The 22,993-nt window shown below is 36.6% G+C and overlaps 3 protein-coding genes across 10 annotated transcripts in view; 1 reads left to right on the forward strand and 2 right to left on the reverse strand.

Annotated features, from left to right (window-relative positions):
* Positions 1 to 350: 350 nt before the first annotated feature.
* Positions 351 to 11,756, reverse strand: LOC113075564 (transcription factor AP-2 gamma-like). 4 transcript variants are annotated; one of them, XM_026248243.1, is made up of 7 exons: positions 11,606 to 11,756; positions 7,183 to 7,641; positions 7,047 to 7,098; positions 4,724 to 4,952; positions 3,261 to 3,379; positions 2,021 to 2,162; positions 351 to 1,824 (listed from the first exon to the last, which is right to left on the reverse strand). In XM_026248243.1, exons 1-7 carry the CDS (start codon positions 11,633 to 11,635, stop codon positions 1,530 to 1,532), a joined length of 1,326 nt encoding a protein of 441 aa, XP_026104028.1. In that variant the 5' UTR covers positions 11,636 to 11,756; the 3' UTR covers positions 351 to 1,529. The 4 variants fall into 4 exon arrangements, with proteins under 4 accessions (XP_026104028.1, XP_026104029.1, XP_026104027.1 ...); XM_026248244.1 differs by having other exon boundaries at positions 7,183 to 7,638; positions 11,606 to 11,720; XM_026248242.1 differs by lacking the exon at positions 11,606 to 11,756 and adding an exon at positions 8,865 to 9,177 and having other exon boundaries at positions 7,183 to 7,638.
* A 499-nt stretch (positions 11,757 to 12,255) lies between these two features.
* Positions 12,256 to 22,993, reverse strand: part of LOC113075567 (protein RTF2 homolog) — a 20,984-nt gene continuing 10,246 nt past the window's right edge. The window contains exons 6-10 of one of the 4 annotated variants that reach the window (XR_003280981.1): positions 17,390 to 17,503; positions 17,012 to 17,063; positions 16,832 to 16,926; positions 14,676 to 14,747; positions 13,003 to 13,021 (exon numbers count right to left, since the gene is read on the reverse strand). Coding sequence is in view for 3 of the 4 variants with exons in the window: in XM_026248247.1 (XP_026104032.1) it covers positions 12,822 to 13,021; positions 14,676 to 14,747; positions 17,012 to 17,063; positions 17,390 to 17,503 (438 nt within the window). In the remaining variant the exon portion in view is untranslated. Of the gene's footprint in view, positions 13,022 to 14,675; positions 14,748 to 16,831; positions 16,927 to 17,011; positions 17,064 to 17,389; positions 17,504 to 22,993 lie in introns of all 4 variants that reach the window. The other 3 variants (XM_026248248.1, XM_026248247.1, XM_026248249.1) reach the window with 3 other exon arrangements.
* LOC113075566 (beta-1,3-galactosyl-O-glycosyl-glycoprotein beta-1,6-N-acetylglucosaminyltransferase 7-like) overlaps positions 19,700 to 22,993 on the forward strand; it is a 6,330-nt gene continuing 3,036 nt past the window's right edge. Inside the window, exon 1 of one of the 2 annotated variants that reach the window (XM_026248246.1) lies at positions 19,700 to 21,262. The gene's annotated coding sequence lies outside the window, so the exon portion shown is untranslated. The remainder of the gene's footprint in view (positions 21,263 to 22,993) is intronic. The other variant, XM_026248245.1, reaches the window with a different exon arrangement.

The following is a 22,993-nucleotide window of genomic DNA, read 5'->3' on the forward strand; positions in this document are numbered from 1 at the left end:
CAGTACAGTAAATAAAAAAGAAAAACATTGGGTCAACATTCTCTCATGGCTTTGTTTATCTCTTCTCAACAGTCCTGTGACTTCAATTGAAACCGCACTGCGAGTTTCACAGTAGAGCATTTAAATATGAAAAGAGAGATGCGGAAACCTCACACACATAACTGTTGTCCTGTCACGCCAATTTGCAAGATAAGCATGCTTATGAAAAGAGGGGAACTGTCTGTTTCGAGCAAATGAAAAACACAAATATTGGAAGGTTAATACAGGTGTTCACAAACCCACTCTTCTTTTCTGAGGAAAGCCTTCGCTTGACCTGCTTTCCCAATTTAGTGCAATGATGACCACTTTTCTTTCTGTGAACATTGTTGCCATTTATTTTAAAAAGGAATCTTTATACACATGAATTAGCCATGTTGACATGCTTCACTGGCAGGGCACGCGTGTAGTGAAGTGCACAACTCAACGCCATAAATGGGAGTCTTGGTCGATGTAAATCAAGAGTTGAGTTTTTATTCCTACAGCTTTAAATCAATATTACACAATTCTATAAAGAATATCGATCCCATAGCCTAACCACTACATGATAAAAAAAGAACACAAACAAACACCCTTTATAAAAGCTTAACAGATTGATTTTTAAAAAGTGGAAACCAAACACCATAATTTTACCAATATTTACAAATCCCGTTAAATTACAACATAAATTAGAAAATATTTACATTTGGGGAAAGACACATGGAACATTTAACTTCTAGTCGTACGTAAAGGCATCAAAAAGGAGAACAATAAGGTCAACATGCACACACACACACACCATCCGATATTTGATGTTTGATTTGATCATGTTAACTTAATCAGAGGTCGTTTTAAATGGAGATTTACGCCAAATACATCTCAAGCATTTCTTGTATAGTAAAATCCACTGATCGGTGGATAAATCTTTGTTTAGTAATCATGTGTTTCCAAGCACACAAAACTCGTCATTCGTGCCAATAACACTCCCACACTAAGAAGAACAATAACACTGTGCCCAATCAAGTCAAGTGTGGAACAGGTCTCAAACATAATCACATCCTTGGCAATCCATTAGGAGGTCAGCACCAAGGAGGAGGACAGGAAGAAACCAAACTTCCTCCTCCCAGATTGGTTGCAAAAGAAAATCCACATCAACTCTTGAAATGGTGTCTTTGGGAAACTCAACAACTTCCTCTTTGCAGTTCCCCTGTGAAAGACAACTTCCTGTACACTGTCTGACTCGTCGCAGGGTTCACCCAATAAAGAACAGTCTCGACTAAGGCTAAGCATTGAAATGTGTTTGAGTCTTTGTGGAGGAGAAAGTGCTGGAAGACCAAGACGTGAACCAAGAGGGCTTCGAGTTTAAGCGTAATCTCGTTGTGGGAAAACAAATCAGAACGGAAACAGAATCAACAACTACGACAACGATGAAGAGTCAGATCTGGTAAAAAGGTAATTCCACTACAAAAACGGTTATTGCATTCAAAACGGTCCAATCGGGTTTGACCTCAGCCTCACTTTCTGTGTTTGTCCATCTTGTCTACTTTGTTGGAGCCGTCGGAAGAAGCCTGCGAGGAGTCTCCGGTCGAACTCACGTACATTTTGTCCACCTGCTTGAGCGCCTCGTTGAGGTAGTTTTGCAGCGAGGTCATGGCCGCACAGATGGCCGGAGATCCGAAGCCGTGGGTGATGAGGCCGAAGTGAGTCAGGCAGCTTTGAATCCCTGGCTCCAGAATGGGAGCCGGCCTAGAGTTTCCCAGAGGAGATCGGTCCTGAGTCAGCAAGTCGGTGAACTCCTTACAGATTTGCCTGAAAGATTAGATGACCAGTTAAAGTATTAAACCATGAAGCAGAGATTTCAGAAGCCTGTTCTGCTTCGCTGGAGACACCCTCAGAAGCAGGGGGGGTTGTTTCCAGCCTTGATGCCTCCATCAAAATGGGCTTGGCCACCCTAACCTTAATGCTTCAAGAATTGGGATTCATGTGAAATGGGATAGTTACTCACTTGGCTGCCAAAAGCATGGTTTTGCGAGAGTTGATCTCATTGCGTTCCACGTGCGGTCGGCCAAGGTACTCCGCGATGGCCTTCGCGGGAAACTCTGTCTCACAGACGTACCCAAAATCTCTTGCCAGGTGTACGGCCTCACCTGCAGACAGGATGAGGTGAGAAACAGTTGACTCACGTGGCACCACAAAGATGAGTCACCATCAGATCCATCGACTTGAAAATGACTCACAGAAAGACTAGTTTCCTCTCTAAACTAAGATGAGTTCAGATGAATAGACTCTCTCTTTTGTGGATTGCGGTGGTCACACTGCATATCTCTAATGAGCTTTTGTAGCTCAAGGGGTCTAATGGTCCCCTAGACCCAACAGGCTCTTATTGATAGACTAGCACATTATTCACAGTAGTCGTCTTTAAGGTCAGTCGCTCCTCTTGGCTAGCGAACATGTGATAACAAGCCCTAATTCAGCTTTGAAGGTCTGTATATAACTACGCCTTCTAGTCACGCTCCTGCTTCAGACCCATGCTCCCATTAGTGGTGAGAATGGTGACATTAAAAGAGAAAGCTAAAAGTATCCTGCATCGCTCCTGGTGCTAGTTAACTCGTGATCTTAGCGCTGATGTCTCTGTGACTCATTGGTTAGCTATTCTCATGCGAAAAGGTGGACATGAAATGTCAAGAATTTAAAGATTGCCAATTAATCAGTAGAGCTAAAATTTACAGCCCTTGCATGTGATCGCAAAGTATTTTGGTTTTGTATTGAGCTACTAATAGTTTACAAGATGCTCCATTAAAATTTAGACACTAGACTTTTGACAGAAAAGATCGAGATCAGGACATTCGAACCTCAAAAAAATCAAGCCAAAGAATTTGTTCAGCATTTTGCACAGCGAGAATCAATTAAACTTTCTGTATTGTTGCAGGTCATTCAAACCAATTCATACCGATTTAATGCAATTTAAGACTAGAAGATTTTTCAAATCTGAACAGATTGCATCATACACTGTGATTTTCTGTCAATTCATAGTGCTTTTCAGCATGTAACATTGACTTGTTCAGACTACAAATTGGGGCAAAAGTCGTTTTGTGTTTCCAGCTTTACATCCACTTTTCAGTGTAGAACTTAACGACATCCTCCAAAGATTCTGTTGTTGAAATTCCTGAAATACGCTAAAACTCTGCCATCTGGCTGGTTTTACAGTAACAATAGTGGAAATTTGACTGACATAAGGTGCTTACCTTCCACCAGAGCAGTTAGTAAGGTGACGTTAGCTGCCTTTCTGCGACCCGCCGGCAAGTTCAGCCCAATTTTATCCAGTTTTTCCCTCAAGGATCGGCCGCCGTTCTTTGACTTTGCCCTTTAGAATAAAATTGACAGTGTCTTTAGTGACCTTGTGCCAAACTTACCAATGCTAGGTTAGAAACTGTGTAACTGTCATATTTTCAGACAAGATTTTTTACGTTTCCTAGAAAACCCAGATGGACTTGAACAGATTTTTTCCACTTTTCCAAATCTTTAAACATTAAGCATGACCACATTTTAAAGAAAACTAAATTTTTTACAGAAAATCTCCAACTAATTCCAACAACATGTTCCGATAGAACAGCAGTAACCAGGATAGCAGAGTTAAACAAAGGCTTAATTATTGCAGGTGAAACACATGGATTTTATTTGACTTGACTTGTTTGTATTATATGACTTAGAGGCCAATATGGAAAAAAGGTTTTGGGCCCAGATTCAAAAGGATAAACAGGCTCGTGAAATAAAGTGATGTCACAGCTCAAGTGTTCTAAAAATCCCCACTTGCTGTTTGGGCCTCGGTGATATGCATGACTAGAGCTGTGGCCTGGCATCACCCTTCACATGTGGGGTGAGGGATTGTTAGCAGGAGGCATGAGTAAGTGCCCTCTTTTCCCGCCCGACACCTCCCCCTCCCAACGCCCCGTGTTATATGACCTACTTAACGAATATCAGCGTGTTTGCATCAGACACATGGGGAAAGAAAAATATTCCCACTAATAAGGGGCAATGAGATTAGATTGTGTGTCTGGTGACAACCTCCCAACATTGCACATGCCGGCATATGGGGTCAAAGGGTCAAATTAAATTAAAATCAGCTACATCTTATCAATACGCACACAAATGGAACTTGATGGTACCAAACATGAACCTGCAAAGATTGATAAACACACACATTTTGTTTCCACACTGACTGGTAAATGCATGGGGGGAATCTCACAAAAACACGCAGGTTACATTTCAACCAAAAATCAAGATTTTTACATTTAGCTAAAATAAAAATAAGCTTTTTTTGTTTTTTTTAAGAGCATTCAGATTTGTAGCATTTTGGCATAGTGATTTTTTATTAAAAAAAAAAAAATTACTTGTGCAAACATTTGTTTTTCAGTGTATTACAGTAAAATGTCTTATAAAGCCATTATTTTTTTATTAAAATCAGCATAAATTAAAAACTCATAATATATAAATATTTTATCAATCTATGTTTAATTTCACATTATTTTTGTTCATTATGGCAATATAAATTCAAAATAGGGTTTAAAGTTGGCTTTAGAGTTGGGGTGGATTAAGACATCTGCATGTTGAATGGTTTCATGATTTACATCCACCAACCTCTAAAAAGTCTTACGTGCAAATAATTAATAGAAGACTTTTCTACTTTGAATGTGCAGTAACTGCTCACCTGCGTAATACTCCTCCGAGCAGGGATGCGTTTAGACACTCCGGCGGAGACAAGCGCCTCTGAACTTCTGCCACAGTTACTTTGTACTTAGAAGTGGAGCTGAGAAGAGAGAGTCGACCAGGGACCGAACAGAAGACCTCGGTGGGATTTGACACCATTCCCAGCAGCTGCTCTTTCTGAAAGGAAATCCCAAACGGACTTCCCTTCGGCAGGGACACCGGACCTGGACCTGGAGATGAGAAATATCTCGGTCAGCCAAACAGCTCCAGGTACACAGGTGAGAAAGAAACGGTATGTTAGGAACGTTATAAAATAATTGTGTTTATCAGTTCGGATCAAGGGGTTCAGAGGGGTTTGTTTTAAAAAAAGAGTGAATATTATCTATACAAAGTGGAAGCTGAGATGGTATGGATGAAAACCAAACGCGACAGAACGGGACACAGCAGTCCTCCATGATATAATCACGTCGACTAAAATATTGGCATAGACATTAATTCAGCAAGTCACTTTGGTGACTCAAAAGAAAATCTAAATTACTGACTGGCTATCTGTCATTCAACTCCTGACCACAACATAATACAGACGCAGCAAACAAATACATCTAATTACACTGCAGGAAATGGTAAAGACCACCAGACAATATCAAAAATATAGACTCTCGAATTTTTTTTTTTTTTTATGCCAAACATATTGCATTCAGATGTGATCTTTTGTGTATCTTCAACTCTTCTCCTCAACTGTTAATTCATTTGACAGCTTTGAATAAAAAAAAAAATAATAATAATAAAAATTGCAAAACTAGAACTGGTGCAATGGTTCTTAACTGATGGGTTCCCTGTTCTGATATTATACAATGTAACTACATTTTTTGATAGATAATTATCACAGCAAAATAAATAGGAATTAATAGGCAACTTTAATGCTTTATGGCAAATGCTTTTTTATGATGGAAAGGTCATGGGGTCCAATTATACTCATGCATTTGTAACTTAGTAGAAGCTTGTCAAATTAAACAGATGTCAAAATGCATGCATTCAACCCCAAAAACCATGAACAAAACTAAACAAAGTAAAGAAAATACTGTAATGCTACTCCGTCGCAAATGTAAAAACATTCTTGTTTACTTTTCCATGCTACACAGTTTTAGTACTGAATAGGGTTGATGTAACGTCCCGAAGGGTCCTAAAGAAAGCCTGTTGAGAACCACTAATACAGACCATTCATTTCAGCAACTAGTGATCACACAAAACAAACAGACGTTCAAAACTATCTTTCGGTTTTGCTTATTTAAGACGATTTCTTGTCACAGCATATGACTGAACAAAATAGCCCTGCATGTTTAAAAGCAGCCACACCCCAACTACGGTTGATTCTTGTCTCCTCGAGCGTGTTTGTGTGTGTGTAGCGGGGCAGAATTGCATTTTGACAGTGCTGTTTCAAAAGACCTAGGCCTAGGCCTCGTCTCTCTGAGCAAACACACCATTTTAAGGATTGCCCAACATCTACAACTTTGGCTAGTCTGCCATTTTGAGAGGAACCTCTGTTTCTCCATTCAAGCTGACAGAGAGGCAGAATGCTCCACGGATCAATGCTAGATTAGCTAAATGGACCACATGGCCAAAAGGATTAGCGATATATGTATTAACCAGCACCACCTCAACTCCGCCCACCTAAACCGATTGGCTCGGACAAGACGAAATCTGGAGGCTGACTTTGTTTTTTCCACATAAACAGCAAAGGTGCAAGATTTAGGATTTAACACGGCTTTAAGCAGAACAATTCCTTCTGGAGATTTGGATCGGTATACATTTATTAACACAAGTGCATTGCATAAGTTTAATGCAAAACGATTATTATTATAGAATTATAGTTGTATAACTGCAGAAGTTTTAATCAAAACACTTCACAAAATTACACAAGGTTGACAAATTTAGGAGAGTCCTGAAATAAAATATTGTTAAATTGTACCTTCGTTTAGGAACATTTCAAGTAAAAGGTGATTAAAAAGACACCTCCGAAATTAGACATTTGACTTACTCTACAAAAACTGAGTTTTATATGAACAAATCTCTTTCTACTCGAGTTTTTATAGCTCACTTTACTGCAGTTTTTTTTTATCAATTCTGTATGACTATGAAATTATAATTATAATCATTTTATTTTGATTATTATTAAATATATTAAACAAAAATATTTTTATAATGAGTTTATATTGTGTGTGTGTAAAATTTCAATACTAATACTGACATCTTTCCCATATAAGTTTGAACCTAAAAACTATCCAAAGATACATTTATACTAGAAAAACAGAAATGCAACCAACCTTTTTTGATGACTGTGTGATCAGGAATTACAATACTGTGATCACCTTCATGCTGCAATGAAATAACCAGGAAATGCATCACTCTCCACTTAATCCCACATAAATAATTATGAAATCATTGATCATATCAGCTCACCTGTACATCATCCAATCCGTGGCCCATATCGTGCAAACCCATGTTATCACCTATGGAATCAATTCCATGCATGTGTGGAGGCAGAAGCTCCGGTCTCCTAAAACCATCCCGCCGCATCCCGGACGAGCCCCCTTCCAGGCCCAGAAGGGGACTGCCGAGTCCACTGCGGCCGTGGGACCCGATGGCCTCTTGACCTTGCCGCCCGGGCCATGACTGTTGCTGATTAGATGCTGCAGACTGGTGTATTGAGTTGATATGAAACGGGTCGCCCAGGTGAGAGTACGGGTCGTTAGATTGGGTGTACGGCAGAGGCTGGTAAGGGGGAGGGAAGTACGGCGGCTGGAAGTCCGAGCTGGCGGTGTGCGAGAGGGACGGTGGCGGGCTGTAGAGGTGCTGGCTCACCGCGGGAATGTGAGGTAAACGGGAGTTTCCATTGCTGCTGACATCATGTCTTTCCTGCTGAAATAGAGAGTGCATCACATTAAAACCACACTAAAATGAGTTTCTCAGATTTTTGCCACATTCTGCTGAAATGAATACCTTTGGAGAAAAAGGATCTGACTAGTGCATGAGTATAAATGCTTACAATGCTTTTAATCTCACAGATAATTAACAATCCTTCAATCACAAATTTTTGCAAATTAAAAACTGAGCTTTGCATGTTCTTTAGTTTATCATGCAAAATTAAATGCAATCTCAAAAATCTTAGAATTAAATTAAAAAGATGCAGTGTTTGGCTTAAAGATCTATTTCTACCCGATTAAAGCCTTGAATGAACTTTCGTTCATTTAACCCTACATATTCAGTCACATCGAATGCATCTGGCCTGTTAATTTAGGCGTTATCACATGCAACGCAATGTAAGGTTACCAAACCAAATATTTTTACAGTCATTTGTTCTCTTTCTAATTCAAAATCAACTGCTCGTCTTTTGAGTCTGTGTTCAGCTCTTGAGTGGACTGTATAGTGTGCATTCATGACTCTCATTGTCTGGCAAAGTTGCTTGGAGAGTTACTGTCACCAAAGACACATGCATGACAATGAACGACAGGCCATTTCTAGACAGTTTCATTCTCACTTACATTCATACTGAAAACCGATACGCGTTGGAATTTTGCGCCACCCCCCAAAAAAGCTAATTTATCATTATTAATAATAATATTTTAATCACATTGTATAATAACTGCGTGTCAAATTAAATTGTGGGCTACTTATACTTTCATTATTGTTGTTATTACTATTATTGTTTTATTATAATTAGCTACTTTATTATTATTATTATTATTATTATTATTATTATTATTATTATTATTATTAACTTCTCAACTAAGTAAATTATTTACGAATTTACATTAAGTAAAATATTTTTCACATCTACCATTTGAAAGAACGCGTTTTGGTGATCACATGGATTTTTTTTTTCCAAGAAAATATCTCTCTTTTTAAATAAATCAATTAATTAAAGCCTAAAACATTAGCTTATGGGTATGTTTCTTACTATAAGAACGAACCATCGTGCATTAAGCTGCAAGAGTAGTTTTTCTAGTTTACTTCCCAGAACTTACTTTTCATAGTATTTGGAAATATAACAATGCAAATGTCCATATTTTAAATTAAAAACAGACAGTTGCATGTGTTTAATTCTGTGATATCTGCCCTTCGACCAGACGTTTTCCTCTTACCTCGCAGTCATCTTCATACTTCACGTTATCTGCTAATTTCCACAACATTGTGTCTTTGTCGCGCGAGGATCTCAGATCAATCTCAGATGTGTGTATCTGTGCTGATGTTAGTTTGCGGTCTAGAAAATAATCCAGAGAGTCCGGCGCGCGCCGCGCACAACTCGAGCATCAACTCAGTGTTTGAAGGAGGAGAACGAAAGAAGAGAAACTCGTGCAGTTCGCGACACGAGACGAATGCGAGGGTTCCGGTCCAAACAGACTCCCTCTGACGGACAACAGAGCGGCTCAGTGTCGACTCACCGATTCTCTTTGGACTCTCACTACTATATTTGCATGTGGCAGCGGTGGGCGGTGACCTGCTGCGCGCTGGCTACGTCAGAGCGAAGGCCCAGCTGCTGATTGGCTACTGTCAGAAAGACAGACCAATCGCAGAACTGTCCGTCTGTTCAGAGGGCAAATTAATCCTGGACGAAAAGTCACGATGTTTTGCCATTAACAGAAACTCTACAAACAAAGCATTTTAATTAAAATGATATGTTATTTACTCAATTATAATAACAGATTGATGGAAGGATAAAACGGTAGACAAAACGATAAAACAGAAGAAGGATAGATAGATCGATAGATTTTGATTGACTGATTAATTGATTGATTGTAAAGTGGAGTGCAAATACCGAACAAACGAAAATATATTCATGTTACTTTTTTTCCACTCAGTTTTTATGCTGATTATACACTTTGTAAAGACAACACACAGAATAATATAGGGGATATGCAAAATAATAACGTTTTCAATGATGATTTTAGACCTTACAGACGACCGTACATTTTAATTTAATTGTGCTATTTTAATGTTCTCAATTTATAATAGAAAATTAATTTTTTAAAACGAAATATAATAGTAATCTAATAATAATGATCATGGTAATGATAATAATAGTAATAATGATAGGTAAAAATTGTTAGCCTGAATGCACTGTAAGTCGCTTTGGATAAAAGCGTCTGCTAAATGCATTTAAAAAAAAAAACAGTAAATGCAAAATATTTTAAAGTGATAAATGTTTACATTAGAAATCTGAAAATCCGTAGGTAAAAAGATAGCAAGAGAGAAAAAAGAAAAACAAAAGAAATTCTTAAAACTCGGCTGTCTGTTAATGCATGTCAATTAAAATGTATTTGTGGGTCAAATCGCCTGTGGCTCGAGCTGGACTGTGATAAATGAAGCGCACGAGCTGGTTTGATTACTCTGCAATCCGAATGAAGTTGCTGTCAGATCCTTCCACACACTCAGACTCTACTGTAACCCCGAGGGAGAAACCTCTGTTTATGTAACCTGCTGAAAGCACAAGCAAAACATCCACTCAGGGCAAAATGCACGAATGAGTGAATTGTCGCAGAGACAATAATTATTTGCATTTAGGCCTAACCTGGAGAGTCTGTTACATTCTCATTTTCAATCCGTTGTGCAAAACGGAATCAGGTCGAATAATTTAATATCTGCCTGATAAATCATCAATATGAGATCTTAATTGTGAGCAGTGACTGACTTTTTTCCGTGGTGTTTTATTTCGGCTCAAAACTCATCGCTGGAAAAAAATACGAAAATCTATTAATTTATTGAATTAAATTATTGTAATAATGTTAGTTAAAATAAATAATTTCAAGTTAACAATCCCTGATCATACAGGCTCATGATGCGCTGAAACAATAAGGCCTACAAAGTATGAAAAAAAAATACAATTATAAATATAATGTGCATGCTATGTTTAATGATTTAACATCTTATTAGTGTCACTATAGGAAAACCAGAGATGGTTGTAACTCTCTTTGAGTTTAAATCTGTAGCCCCTCATAATTTCATGTTTTCTCGCATTTATGTTACAAACTGAGAAATGTACAACTTACTTTAAAGCCCAAAAAAGCGCTGTTGTTACAACATAACAGATACAGAATATGGCTTATAACATTAAGAGGAAAAAAAGGGGGACATGAGAAATCAAATCAGTTAAATTTGGTGCATTAATTATTTTATTAAACTGCTGTAGAATTAGTTAAACAACCCATTATTAACCACGACCACATTTAAGCAATTTAATTAATTATGCACGAATATATATATTTAAAGATCAACAGTTACATAAAACAGTAACAGGCTAACAATTACAAATGTGTTTGCGTGTATGTATAACATGTAGCAATACAAAAAAAAAAAAAAAACTGGAACCATCATCGTCTGATCAGACATTATAGAAGTTTCATCAAATTAAAGAAAAAAATCTGATTAATAAAATTCGCGGTTTGCCATTTAACACTATTAACATCACCACAAATCAAATTATAACCAAGGACTAAAATGGGGATTATCATTATTATTTTCAACCCTGTAAATGCTTTATGATTTTTGCAGAGACTTGTGACCTCACGTGGTGCTGATTTCAGTAGCTAATTTCTAATTGGTTAAATTGTTGGGTGTTGAACTACTCCCAACATTTCTCTTCTAGTTCTGCAAATTTTACGGTGTGATAAAGCGCGTTTTTCCTCCATCAAGGCGTCTGCTAAATTCATTCATTCTAATAAAACTGCTATGCCTCACTGTGGAATGCTCAGATAGGAGTTAAGCTTCACACCTGAAGAAATAAAAGATCTGCAATTTGGAAATTACGTATTATTGTTTGTTGTTAATGGCTGTTGTACAGTTCATCTTGGCTTAACTATAGCAATAAAAATCGAATAAAACGTACCCGCCAGTCCAGCCTCTCCAGCATCGACATCTGCTTTAACTGTTCGGTTCCTCTGTGAAGCAGCGAATGTTCGCATCACGCGCTCCCGCCGCTCATACACCTGGATGCGCAGCGCAGAGAGCGCGCATGCGCGTACACTCAAAAACACCTGAACGGGGGCCGCAGCATTCCGATCGATGAGGATGATTAGTCATCACATCAGCTCTGTGGAGCAGCACGCGATTGCAACAGCACACATTCAATTAAAGAAACGTCCAAATAGTCATTAAAAATCAGGATGATCTAAATTATTCACACACATTTAGACTTATCCAATTATTCCTTTTCATTTAAGAGAGACTGTGCGTGCTCTTTCCATGTTTTCAATGACGGTGGAATATATTTAGTGACAGACCTACAGGAAAAAGGATCTGGGGGAAAAACGTAACAAAATCTGGGGGATTTAATTTCACATGCAATAGTTAAAATATTTTAAGTAAAACGTATTAGACAAAGCATGTCTAATAAGAATGAACCTCCTTGACTGGGATTTCATGTTCCACAAAACATGTAGCACACAATTCTGATTCAGTGAGTAATTCAAGTTTGACATTTCAAGCATGCATTTCTCATGCTTTCTCACGCACTCAGGAATTAAGACACATAAAAGAAACTGTAGAGTCTGGATTTTATTAATGCACCTGTCAGATGAACATAACAGACTGCGAAAAGTCAGGAAACGGATAACTACATCAGATCTAATACTGTTAGACTGAGGCAGCGCTTATTCATAGACATCTACTGCCGCCCTGTGGACAAAAGCAGTATTGAGGATCATTACTAACACATATCCAACAACAGTGCGGGATTTCTCCCAGATCGGACTTTTACTGTGTTCACAAATAATGCATGTTTAAAAGCACACTGTATAACTACTGTAGCTATTTCTATGAATACTGTGAAATGCACAATAATTACAACATACAAAGATATCAGCCTTTAAATGTGTTTTTACTGCAATACAGCTCATGTTTAAACCTTAATAAATCATACAATCCAGTCCAAAATTGTATCACTCAAGCCAACATGAGTTTACTGAACTCTTATGCATGCAACTAAATTAAGATAATCTTATAAAGGATGCAAAATTGAAAAAGAAAGAGGTTAATACAATGCATTAATTTTGCTCCTCCAAAGCTAGACCACTACAGAGCGAGCTTCACTAGGAAGAACACACTCAAAAGTGGTAAGGCGTGTGTGTGACCCAGTTGGATATCTGGTCTTTGGTACGTTTGGCCGAGCTGTGGGAGGTGAAGAGTGACTTGAAGGTTTCAGATTTGTCCTTCATGTCCTGGATCGATCTCTTACTGCCAATGACGGGTCCCAGGGGGGCCTTTAATGTCTTAGAGCTCTCTCCGGATGTAGACGGTCCTGGAGCTGAGAAAAAAAAAAAAAGACAAGACAAGACACTGGAGTGATTGAACTGGATGCATGACTTCTCATGGGGCAGACTGATCTTTAACATCCATTCTTAAAGGAATGGTTTAACCAAACTTTACAATTTTCTGAAAACTGACGAGTTTGTTTCTTCATCGGAGCAGATTTGGAGCAATGCAGCAGTGCATTAAAGGATCCTCTGCAGTGGATGGGTGCCGTCAGAATGAGAGTCCAGACAGCTGATAAAAACATCACAATAATCCACAGCACTCCAGTCCATCAGTGAACATCTGGAGAAGACAAAAGCTGAAACAAATCCATCATTAAGACGTTTAACTTCAAACCGCTGCTTCTGGATAAAATACTCCATACATAATACTGCTTATTCCACTGAAAAAGTCATCTGGTCTGAATCGGGAGAGAAATCTGCACAGATCAAGCACCGTTTACAAGCCAAAACTGTCCAAGAACCGCTTCAAACAAATATGTAGCTGGGACTTTTCATTGGATGAAGCATTATTATGGATTATGGTCTAGACGTCTTAATGATGGATTTGTTTCTCACAAACACACAGCTTTTATCTTTTCCAGATGTTAATAGACTGGAGTGCTGTGGATTATTGTGATGTTTTAATCAGCTGTTTGGACTCTCATTCTGACGGCACCCATTCACTGCAGAGAATCCATTGCTGAGACACTGATGCAATGCTACATTTCTCCAAAACTGATGAAGAAACAAACTCATCCTAATCTTGGATGGCCAGAGTGTGAGTACATTTCAGGATGTGATGTTACACTGACCCTAATCACAGTTCTGTACGACTGTCCTCTTAATATGTCATTGCAAATGTTTATAATGTTATTTTAAAGTATTATTAACTTATTTTAAAGTCTTTCTAGAATATAGTCCGTCTCTTTTTTCAGAACAAGACAATATAGAAGCCTAACAATGTCCTTAAATGACATGACATTGGGGGAAATTAATTTGCTTGTTAATATCTTGTGTGGCTTGCAGATAGTGAGGGCCAGTAAGATATTTTGTGTTATATTTTTCAAGCTGCCTTGAAAAAGTACTTATGCCTTCACATTTGTATGATGTGTACTTAAATGCATATTATATTTAAATGTACTGCCATTCAAAATTGGAAAATAACAGTAAAAGACTTCTATTTCGAGTAAATTGTTCTCAAATAATCCTGAATAAACACAGCTTCTTAAAAAAATATTCAGTAGCACGACAATAATAATCAGAAAAGTTTCTTGAGCAGTAAATCAGTATATCAGAATGATTTCTGAAAATCATGTGACACTGAAGACATCTGCTGCCATCTACTGTCGCAATGAAATACTACAATAAACTGCTGACCACACAGTGCACAGTATGCATCGAGCCTACCATTTTAAAACAGTGTGTGAACTAGTATGCAATGTCTGTTTCACATGACCTGACCATGCAGCAATACACTTCTCTTTGAAATTGCATCATATTTCCAGAGCAGTTTCCCTTTTTTACAAAATTACGAAATACATCGCAACCACTTGCATTTATGAAAGAAAAAAAAACACTGATATGATTGTGCTCTCAAAAACATTCACATATAGTTCAATTCCACATGTAAACCTAGCCCTCCGGTACTCTGGCATGCTGGGATACCTGAATCACTGCTGCTTTCTCCATTCAGTGATGTGGGTTTAGTCTCTGAGGCGTCACAGCTTCCTGCCGTTACTAGAGAAAAGGAAGACAATATTTAGGAGTTTTACTATTTTAATAAAGTACTACAATTAGTCGTTCAACCATCATTGAGAAGTTCAAACCGGTGTTATTTACTTTACGATCACCGAGATACTATTGAAGTTTTTATTGATATTTTTAAATTAGTTTTTTATTTTATCATACTCATTTTAAAATTGAAGTTGTTAATGTCTATAATAATTATTTTTTTATATGTAAGTTTTTTTGATTTTTTTACACATTTCGTTTGAATTATTTCTACATGCAGCTCACATTAAATGTTCAAAAAATGCATAACCATTTCAAAATAAGTGTATATGAATTTACAAAAGCTTATTGATAATCCAGCTCATATCATGTAATGTTTAACAGCTCATTAGTTAATGTACAATCAGAAAGCAAACATGAACCATGGCACAGCACATGTATGAACTGCACTGAATGCAGTCAGTGCGGTTTCTCCATTTCTGGGAGCTACCTGAGCTACACTTCAAATACAGCAAAAACCCAGAAACGCTTTATTTTTCTTTAAGCGGTTTATAGCTGACCACTGAGAATCACTGCTGTAGATGCAAGAAATCTGATGACAAAATCAGGTTTTAATTCAATTTGTATTATGTCAGTGTGTTCTGTCAGTTTTGAATGAACTATGTCACATCAGCTGATCTGTCATTATCTCACGGATGATCACATGTCAACTTTACTTAAGCCTGATTCATACTGAAGCAATACTAAAAGGGTAGATTCAAACTTCAGTGAATATTGACATTTAGTCCTGAACTGATAACGCCTGTCCGTCATTTCTACACAAAACGGAACATTTCTACCTGACACACTTCAATGCACTTTCTATGGGGCTTTTTTGGGGGATTTTTGTGTACGTGTAAACTAAATTCAACATTTTCATAGTTTCTTGTCTGGTGTCTGACTCAAAGAGCAGACTTTCATCACAAGCTTTATATTGGTCAAGCTACACACTTGTGAATGGTAACATCTTTAATTATGAGTTCTTTATAATCTAACACTGTTCGATATGCACGTCTACTTGCTTCTCATGTCTTTCTAAAGACACTTGTAATCTTTTAACAAAGTTGTGTTGATGAAATGCCGGTAAAGCCGGTACAACCTTCTTAAGAACAGAATGTTATTTCTATCTTGAAACGTTTCAGCTGAACATACATGTAACACTTTTTTAAATGTTACTTTTTTTAGAACGTTCATTGAACATTTAAAAGTAACATTTGAAAATTTAGATTCACGTTACATTTTGAACGTTCAGAGAATGTTTTCGTAACTTAATGTGAATGTTTGAAAACATTATTAAAAGACAAATGAAGCTTCTACTGGAAAAGTACAACTTTCACACAATATGTGCATATGGAAACATACAGAAACACCCACCCACAGGAATCACGTCTGTAAGGCTAAACTAAACATTCTTCTACCTAGAAAAAGCCTCCTAATCTCTCTTTAGAGACTCAACAGCTCAAACAATGAACTGAGATTTAAAACAGAACTGAAGTGCTGTATAACAAGCTTTAAAATGGATCAGACAGCATCTCAAAAGCAGCTCATATGCTCATGCACTATATCTCCAGTCTTATAAAGGCAAGTCAGTTTTTCTGTCAAGAACAGAGCAAAATGAGTCATTATTCCCTGAAAATCTTCCTCTCTTTCACAATTTTTTCACGGTTTTGTTAACTAAACCTTTACAAATATTTGTGTTAATTGAAATGAGGCTGAAATAAAATAAAACAAAAATATCAGATTCAAAAAAAATAAATCAATAAATAATAATAAGTAAAAAATAATCAATGGCAAAAACAAACTAATAAAATTGCTAAAGAAAAAAAAACATCTAAACCTTAAAAGCTTATTCATAATATGAATACAAAGTGCATAAATTATACTAAATTAAACTGGTCTGTCAGGCTCACAATAAAAGCATTGCATTCTTCAATATCTTACATCACAGAGAGTTGGTGGCATTCAATCTTTTTGACTGTTTGTGACACAACAGAAGTTTGACAGCTTTGGCAAAGCACTTGAAGATCAAATGTCCTGTCTCTGTTCTCTACCTGTGTTCCACAGAGGAAATAACCAAGGGCTTGGAATGATCTGAGGGTGAGTAAATGACACGCAGTTTTCATTCCTGGGTGAACCAGTGCTGAAGCTACGGATGAAGCATGTCACAAGAAATACTCACTGTTCAGAAACTTTCATGTGATTTATAATGCAACTCTTAAATGTTACTGTACCTGATGGATCCTGCGCCTTGGAGACTTTAGTATCTTTGCTCTTCTTTGATTTCTGCCCAAAAAAGAAAAGAAAAGAAAAGCCTTACATGAAATGTGTTGTGAAAAAGATCTGGAATCACATGAAATAAAATAACGTGGAACTGAAAGAAAGAAAGAAAGAAAGAAAGAAAGAAAGAAAGAAAGAAAGAAAGAAAGAAAGAAAGGAAGTGAAAGCGTCTTTTTGCTTATTCAGTAAGGTCAGGTTGCACATTAATTTTGTCATCTCTTATAAATTACGGTAAAGGACTTTTCTTCAACTGGTAGTTGAGTTTTCTTTCATAGCTTCCATCCCACATCTCAAAGACTTTGCAATTCTACTCCAGGAAGACATCGGTTTACTTTTGCAGTTTTAGCCTTTGACCGGCGCTCCTCCATGGCCCTCTGTAGCTTCTCCACCTCCTCTTTAGTCCCATTCAGCATCACAAGGTCGTCTTCTTGGAAAGGATCTCCACACTATATATATATATATATAAATATATATATAAAAAACAAAAAAAACACAAGAACAAAGTAATTTCATTCAACTGGCTTTAAATGTTACTTTGAACAGCCGAATTCCCCGAACACATCTACACAATCTTGACCATATTCTGAACAAGTCAGTCAAAGATAATTCAACTAACAGATGCAATAAACAAATCGTTCATGATTGACCCATCATCTTACAGTACTACGTCTGAACGAGAAAGGAGAAGATATTATTCATATGCAAGGATTTTCAGAAGCGCTTTCAGCTGGTTAAACACACAAACGCATAGGGAGCCGACTTCCACCCAGTCTTGTTGATGTACATGCGTGTAGAAACAATACAAACACGATAACCATATGCCGACACGTACATGCTTTATACACGTTTTCCATTCGCTCTGTGCTGAATGCTTTTTTCCCGTGAAAAATGTTTTTGTGTGGACATTGTTTAATGTTTTCAAAAGGAAAAAAAAAGAAAAAAAAAACAAACACATAAAAGACAAATAATTAATAAGCTTGTTGTGAATGTAGCCTGATAATATTGCTCAGAAATTGTGTCAAAAATTATGTTTTAAAAAAAATGTCTTTCTCATGAAACCTCGTTTAAATAATTGGATATTTGAAGATTCATTTTTTATGAACCCAAATATTCGAAATGCAAAACATTTTTTTTTAAACGCCCGTCCGTAAGATTAAACAAGGCTTGAGATAATACAGCTTCACTGGAAGCAGATGTAACCTATGTCTTTACCAAGTTTGAAAAAATGTATACTACTAGTTAAGTTTAGACTCAATTATGACTATTGTCCACACTACACTGAAAAAAAATAAATAAGTAAAAAAACCTTACAAATTAAAAAAAAATCAGAAAGAAATTGCTAATATATTAGCACATTGCAACACATTTAATTAAATTTTGACGCATAAAAACATACTCTAATAACACTTTAACATATTAACATATATAATTATTTTTTTTTTTTTTTAGTAAAGTCATCAAATCTATGATAACACACAATGCAAGTATGGTAGGACATGATAGGTAAAGATTGATAGCCTGAATGCACTGTAAGTCATTTTGGATAAAAGCGTCTGCTAAATGCATAAACGTAATTTTTAATTTAATTTAATTTTAAGTATGGGAAATATGATGTGACCACAATTGTAAAACAAATAAATCAGAGCTTTGTTAAAATGTCAGAAAATAGTAAATTACCAACTAACTAAAAAACTATCTGAAAGCAAAGTGCACAAACCAGATAATTGTTAATGCGTCACAAAACAGGTTATAAAGCGGGTATGACGGCTTAGCCTGGAAAGCAGAAAAAATGTTGCAACGATGATGAAGTTTACTGAAAGCCAAACACACACACAAATGTCAGGCATTCAGCAGCAGCTATTATCCTGCGTACACAAGAGCACTAATCTCTCTCGCTCATCAGCAAACACAGACCCCCGTCCCTCAGGCTCAGCAAGTTCCCTTCAATCTCTGCGCTCAAGTGGGAAGAAACAAGGAGCTGATGCATCTGCAATCATATTTATCTGCAAAGCAGGCAGAGAAACAAATCTGCAGCATCTACTAAGCAAAAATTAACAAATCTGGTTGATGCTTTGAGGTTAACATGAAATCAAAATGCACAATTTTCTTAATGCACATGATTTAAAAATAAAAAAAAAGATTGCAATAAAAAAAATAACTTTCTTGTCTGTTGCTTACAAAAACTACATTTTTGTGGACTGTTAAAGTAGTTATTTTTACCAAGCTTATTTTGTTTTTTTGAAGCTTGACTTTCTTTGTTCACATTCAAACTGCAAATGATGAAAGCCATTCGTTAACAGGAAAGGACCATTATTAGTCAACTGTAAACTGAAACCATATTTAAATTCTAACTGTAACTGAATTAACACATTTTAGATCTTATGATGCACATTATTAAAAAACAAAAACTACATATATCTCAATTTTAGGTCTGGTCACATTAAATTAAATTTCCTTGTTCACATTCCAAATGTGAATGATCAAAATAAATGACTAAATGATGACAAAATTGCATTTTTATGCAATATAGAAACTATTTGTTAATTTTTTTTTTAATCTAATCAATTTGAAATTCCTTAATGCACACTTCTGATCTGATTGTGCACAATTTCTTCAATGCAAAAATAATATTTGCAATAAAAATGTAAATTTTTGGTCTGTTATATACATAAAGATACTGTTCATGGATTTTGACACATTCTAAGGTGATTACATGAAGTCAGAATTTTTATTTAATGCATGACAACACCTATTTGTTTTGAAACTGAATCAGTTATTAACCAATTCCCAAATTCCTGATCATATTGTGCATCAATTCCTGATTGCACATTACTGAACATTAAAAATGTAACTTGCTATACATGACCTGCTACATTTTTAGCCTTTGTATTATTACTGAAGCTTGACCTTATTCACACTCAAAATGCAAATAGCATAAAACATGACAAAAGAATGAGAGAATTGGCAAGTATTCATTTACAAATTTAATTCCCCAGTGCTATTGTCAAAAGCAAACCTGAAACCATGCGAAAACATCTAACCAGTTCTGATGAGTACAATAGGTTACGGAACTGGTTAGACATTGTGCTAAAGATGAACGACCAAGAGCAAAAGAGGTGCACATTACAGCATGAACTGGACCAATCATTTTTCACCTCTCATGCTCCTCCTGTTCTCAAGCAGCTAAGTCCCAGTCGTGGGAGGTCATTACAGCAACAACAAGCTCACAGCAGTTTCATTCTCTCACAGAAAGGCAGACGCACTGATAGCCAGCGCTCGACGGAGGAGCCGTTTAGACAGAGGTCATGTGGATGTCAGTGCATTTGTGAATGTTTAACCCCATTGCTCATTTACTGGAGAGGGACCGGCTTGAGCTGAAAGGTAAGCACACTCTGACTCAGGGATTTATTGAGCTGCGCCTGATGCACTTCAGAAAACCAAAACCATGTAAAATGTTTAAAGAAGGCTGGTTATCGACTCTTAGTAGAAAAAGAGTTGAAACAATATTTCCTCAATCAGGGCAATGTTTGCGTTACTAATCTGTTGCTTTTGAAGCCTGATGTTTGACACATTTGTTATCTTAGCAGGTGTTTAAGAAGTTCATTTGCTAGCTAACGACTACAGAAATGAATCTCTTTTTCAACACAGACCTATGTAATGGCACTGAGATTTTATCACCAATGAGAGCATATGCACTAAAGCTCAGGAGGTTTTCTATTCAACATGCACAGGGTTTTAAATGAAGTCAGATTTCCTACTAGCCATGAAACAGTCATTTACTTTGCTTCATGAAAAATGTATTACAAATGGGAAAATAGCTGCCTTTACCATTGTGTAACACAGATGATCACATGTGAGATCTGGCATACATGGCACAGGTCACACACAAGTATGAAAATGCATTGTGCTCATTATATCTTTATATGGTGATGATGTTATCTGAGCAATATTACGTTTTCTGCATTTTAGAAAAATCCTTGATGTACAATTTTCCACTGTGGTAAAAGTAGCACATGTGTTTATTACTTAATGGAATCGATTCTAAACATGTCTTTTCCCCGTGCATATGGCACGTGTGTGTGTGTGTGTGTGTGTGTGTGTGTGTGTGCGTGTGCTAGAGACAAACAAGGCGAGCTTCATTGCACAGGATATGCAAATCCCATTTAACTGCAACTTGACAACTCGAGCCAAACAATAAATAACAGGTCACATATTATTATTATTATTATATAGAACAGTGTGTGCTTTTCATTCTTTAAGGTGACAATGTCAGCATGTTTTTATAAATCTCTGAGGGTTCATTAAACGACTTGTGTTAAAACTGATCTGCAAAGCTCATTTGTGTCCAGCAACTGGGACCTCCAGCAGTAAACACATCTCTATGGGGTGCAATTAAAAGGAAACCCAAGGGTTGCTACGCTTAGAAAAGAGTGACACAACAGAGCCTTATAGTTTGTAGCCTTATAGAGATGTGAAGGCAAACAGTGATAGGGACCAGTGATGCGCGGGTCAATGTATTAATAACCTGCACCCGCCCAACGTTTTCAAATAACCTGCCCGCAACTCGGACCGTGAAAAAATTTAAATAATATATTGCACCTGACCCGCTTTTTTTAAAAGCAGCAAATGCTCATCATAGCGTTATTGGGCCATAGGAACGTAGGCAAAGCTAACTAGGCAAAAAAAAACAATAAAAAAAAAAACAATTAAACCTTTATATATTATAATTTTGTCAAGAATTATAAAAAATTATAAGAAATGCACATTTCATATGGATTACATCATCAGAGAGTAGCCCATTTATTTTGGTTTGAATATTTTCGTTTAAAAGAAGAGATTTCAAGCTTTCTGTAAAATAAAGCCTATATTTCTCAAATATGTGAGGCACACACTGAGTTTAGTTCAAATGCAATGCAAGTGATCGTGCTAGCGCCTTATTACATTTTCTGCTAGGCTATACATTTGCTTCTTATTATTAAATACAGGTAACTGATTGATAAAACATTGAGCAAAATTAAGATGCAATTTATACAAAATGAAAATCTTTTAAAAAGATTTTTCTATAAAACAAAACTTAATGAAGTCGTCAAAATCATGTTTTTTCCAAAAACAGCTCGGTTGCTCCCCATGCAGTCTTCTTTGCCGCCTCCATCTCTACATGCAGACTGAGCTCGTGCGTCAGCTTCATGCCAGTTATTCAGCCAATAAAGTGTAGGCCTATGTATTTCAAAAATGTGTCTAGTACTATATAAATGACAAAGGTTAAATTGGCATTTTTATTTCAAAGGACCCGACCGACCACGACCCGAATAGCATTAAAAATATTTTTGGATTGACTCATAACCGCGGGCGACCGTAGGCACCTGCTAATTTTGGATCAACCCGCGCATCACTGATAGGGACCACACCATAATGCGTCATTATGAAAGTCAAAAAATGCTCCTGAGTAACGGAAACACCCCGTACAAAAATACTGCAGATGTTTATCTATGCATGTAGTGATATGATAACTTCTGTCCATGATTTCACAACACAGCTAAGATGGAGCCACCCAAAACATGTGCTCTAAAACTGCTCTGGAGTTTAATGTAATGACATGAGCCACCTTTGTATTATTGATCATTTTTATTGAGTATTTTAAACATCTAGAAGTTTGAAATGAGCTAAAATAAAATAAACAATACTTTTACAGCACTCATTAATACTAGTTTAAGTTAACTTCTATATATTAGTAACATTATATTTGTATAAATTAAATTAATACATTGCATTTTGAATGTACTACTATTACTAGTTAAATTAAATTACTAGTCCATGATATCTAATGCAATTAACTACTGTTAATACTTACTGTAAAGTGTTACACTTAATGTCTAATTAATGATTGTGTGATATTGATTACCAAAAATAAATAAATAAATGTGACTTGTGTTTTA

The sequence above is a fragment of the Carassius auratus genome, unplaced genomic scaffold (genome assembly GCF_003368295.1).
Source record: "Carassius auratus strain Wakin unplaced genomic scaffold, ASM336829v1 scaf_tig00017182, whole genome shotgun sequence".
NCBI classification, from domain to species: Eukaryota; Metazoa; Chordata; class Actinopteri; order Cypriniformes; family Cyprinidae; genus Carassius; species Carassius auratus.